This window comes from Aplysia californica, unplaced genomic scaffold (assembly GCF_000002075.1).
Source record: "Aplysia californica isolate F4 #8 unplaced genomic scaffold, AplCal3.0 scaffold01615, whole genome shotgun sequence".
Taxonomy (NCBI): domain Eukaryota; kingdom Metazoa; phylum Mollusca; class Gastropoda; order Aplysiida; family Aplysiidae; genus Aplysia; species Aplysia californica.
The window spans coordinates 50,527-53,380 of record NW_004798885.1 but is presented as its reverse complement, the minus strand read 5'-3'; the positions used below and the strand labels follow the sequence as shown (position 1 = coordinate 53,380).

Sequence of the window (2,854 nt, the reverse complement as noted above, 5' to 3'; positions counted from 1 at the left end):
TACTCTCTTTATCTATCTTCTGATGTGTAGTAGTAGTAGATCTATACCCTCTTTATCTATCTTCTGATGTGTAGTTGTAGTAGATCTATACTCTCTTTATCTATCTTCTGATGTGTAGTAGTAGTAGATCTATACCCTCTTTATCTATCTTCTGATGTGTAGTTGTAGTAGATCTATACTCTCTTTATCTATCTTCTGATGTGTAGTAGTAGTAGATCTATACTCTCTTTATCTACTCCTCTTCTAGATGTTTTCTTGGAGATGTTGCTAGATCTATATGCTTTTGAGGTGTTGATCATTTTGAAAATGGCATTGAAGTTGTTTTGTTAGTTTTGTCAATTGTGACAGCGGAGGCAATTGAGTGGGTGGTTAGCGGGTGCTCTGGTTTGGTTTGCTCCTTCTTTCCTATCAAACATCTATCGTCCTGATCTCTCCTCCTTCTTTCCTACCAAACATCTATCGTCCTGATCTCTCCTCCTTCTTTTTTGTGTTTATTGCTCTCTTTTAACACCTCCAATCTTGGACACTTATATGACCTTATCGTGCTGAAAGTGCACTAAAATTTTTACTAAAACTAAAGGAGATAATTGTAGCCGAGAATGATCTGAGTGTTCCCCCTTTGTCTCCTTCCCCAGCTGCTCAAAGGCAGGCACTTGATGGTTCGGGTGGGCGGCGGCTGGGACACCTTTGAGAACTACCTGCTTCACCACGACCCCGTCCAGGTGTTTGAGTTCCACAACACGGGCGGCCCGCATGGACCCACAGCCCACAGTTACGCCGTCAACAAATCAGACTTTGGGCCTGGTTCTTTTAATGGTTACTTGGTGATTCGCTCAAAGTATAAGTCGAAAAACTTTGTATCTTAACTGTCTCGTTGACTGCGGGGATGACATGACGTCGATGGTCTTTGTAGCAAACAGGTCAACTCCAGAGAATGTCCTTGAACTTTGAACTTTGAACAGGAAATGCCATTTTTTGTCTGGTTTTTCCTCCCTTCTTCAGCTGTTTAAGGAAATTGAGAGCAATTTCAACTTTCAGTCAAACCTCGAAATACTCCCCCTCCCCTCCCCCCATTATACCGAGCATCTGCGTTTGTTGCCATTTTAATGTCCAAAAGTTGCCACAGAAATGGCAAAAGTTGCCATAAAAGTTGCCAATAATTTTCAAGCTTTCAACTCTCTGTGACGACAAATATAACAATAAGTTGACAGAGGTAACTTCATCTAAAGCACCAGAATTTCTTGTGTTCTGTTTCAAGCATCCAGAATATCATTTGCAGCCACACAGAGTGTAAAAACGTGAAAAATAAAAATTTCACAACAGAATGAAATCAAAATTAGAAAAGAACATAAACAACCACAAAAATCAACAAATAAGGGCGGGTGTCCACCTTTTCGAATAGCGGCCGTTTTAACCCAAAACGTGTGTTATTCAAGAAAAAGTGCAGGATATTACATGTAAGTAGTATGTATGTAGTATAGGGTTTTATGGCGCTCGCAACTGCTACGGTTATATGATCAGTATTACATGTAAATGATGGAATCACACACAAGGGGCCTGCCAGTGTCAGTACATGTAGGGGTTTGGTGGAGACACCCTCTCACATACCGTATTTTTTTTAAGGTAGGAACAACATCAAATTAAATGATATTGACATTATGATAAAAGGTAACCATGGAAAACACATCAGAACAATAACAAGAACAGAAAATAACACAGCAGCAAATTAAAACTCAACAAAGAGAGAAAAAGAAAAGAGAAACAGCAATATATGTAGTATGTAATTATTGTAATGTACAAGACTTTTTCCACATGAAAATAACCAAAAAACGTGAGGTCAACAAGTAAGAAAGAAGAGAAGTGAAGTGGAAGTGTAAATAAACTTTCTTTCTAAAAGTAAAGAGGTTCGGGGTTTTTTCGTTTTTTATACTCCTTTTTTTTCGACTTTTTCTTCCCCGGCTGTGTGGTTTTTGGAAAAATGAAAAAATGGCGGCCGCGATTCGCGGACCAAAAAATGCAAAAAATGGCGGCCGCGACAAACGCAGATGCTAGATATACCACTAACCCAGCTTATCGCCAGGTTTTGCCAGTGTACGAAAAGGAACGTTGAGATGTAACCCTAGTTGTTACACCTTTACACCACCATCGGCTATCCCCAACTAGGGCCTACCTAAGTTGTACAATCCTTAGTAAACTAATGTAAATTTGCCCAAACATACTGCCAGTGAACTGTCCACACACTACAGCGCACAATCTTTCCCACATTCGTCTTTGCAAGTTCCGCCTGCTTCTATTTTTTTTCGCTGATGCTCCTGAGTTGCGCTAATTATGAGAATGCTATTATTTTTAGAGTTTGACCAATGTTTGAAAATACAGTGGAGTCCACTTATAACGAGTCCTGAAGTAACCAGAAGTCTGTTATAAAGACACTATTCTAAAACCCCGTTTTTTTCTCTTCTTTACCTTTGTAAATAAAATACTGCTATAGCGCTATCAAACAAACATGCGAGTCGGTTATAGCGGAATATTGCTGCTGCTGTGCACAGTGCATAGGCCAATTATACAAAACGTAAAACCTTGCCAGTTGAGAAACTTGTTGGTGATCTAGCAAAACAAAGAATAGGAGAGCCCATGTGTGTCAACGATGAAGGCCGGAGCCACTGAGTAGGGAGGGTGTGGCATGCGCAGACAAGCAGAACGCATCGTGTGATATGCCAGCGTAAGCCTAGTTTAGATTATCAAGGCCTACCATGCCTCTCACTTCTCCGATGCGGGGATGGAGAGGTCACAGCAATGTGATGGATGGAGCGAATGAGTGACGTGTGCGAGCAGACGGAATGCACCACAGGGTGGG

General features: G+C 40.8%; 1 protein-coding gene across 1 annotated transcript in view; it reads left to right on the top strand.

Annotated features, from left to right (window-relative positions):
- The window catches only part of LOC101849989 (growth arrest-specific protein 2), a gene marked incomplete at its 5' end in the record, with an annotated part of 11,722 nt that extends 9,977 nt beyond the window's left edge, over positions 1-1,745 (top strand). The window contains 1 exon segment of the mRNA XM_035973655.1: positions 636-1,745. Within this exon segment, the coding sequence (XP_035829548.1) occupies positions 636-866 (231 nt within the window).
- Positions 1,746-2,854: the final 1,109 nt, after the last annotated feature.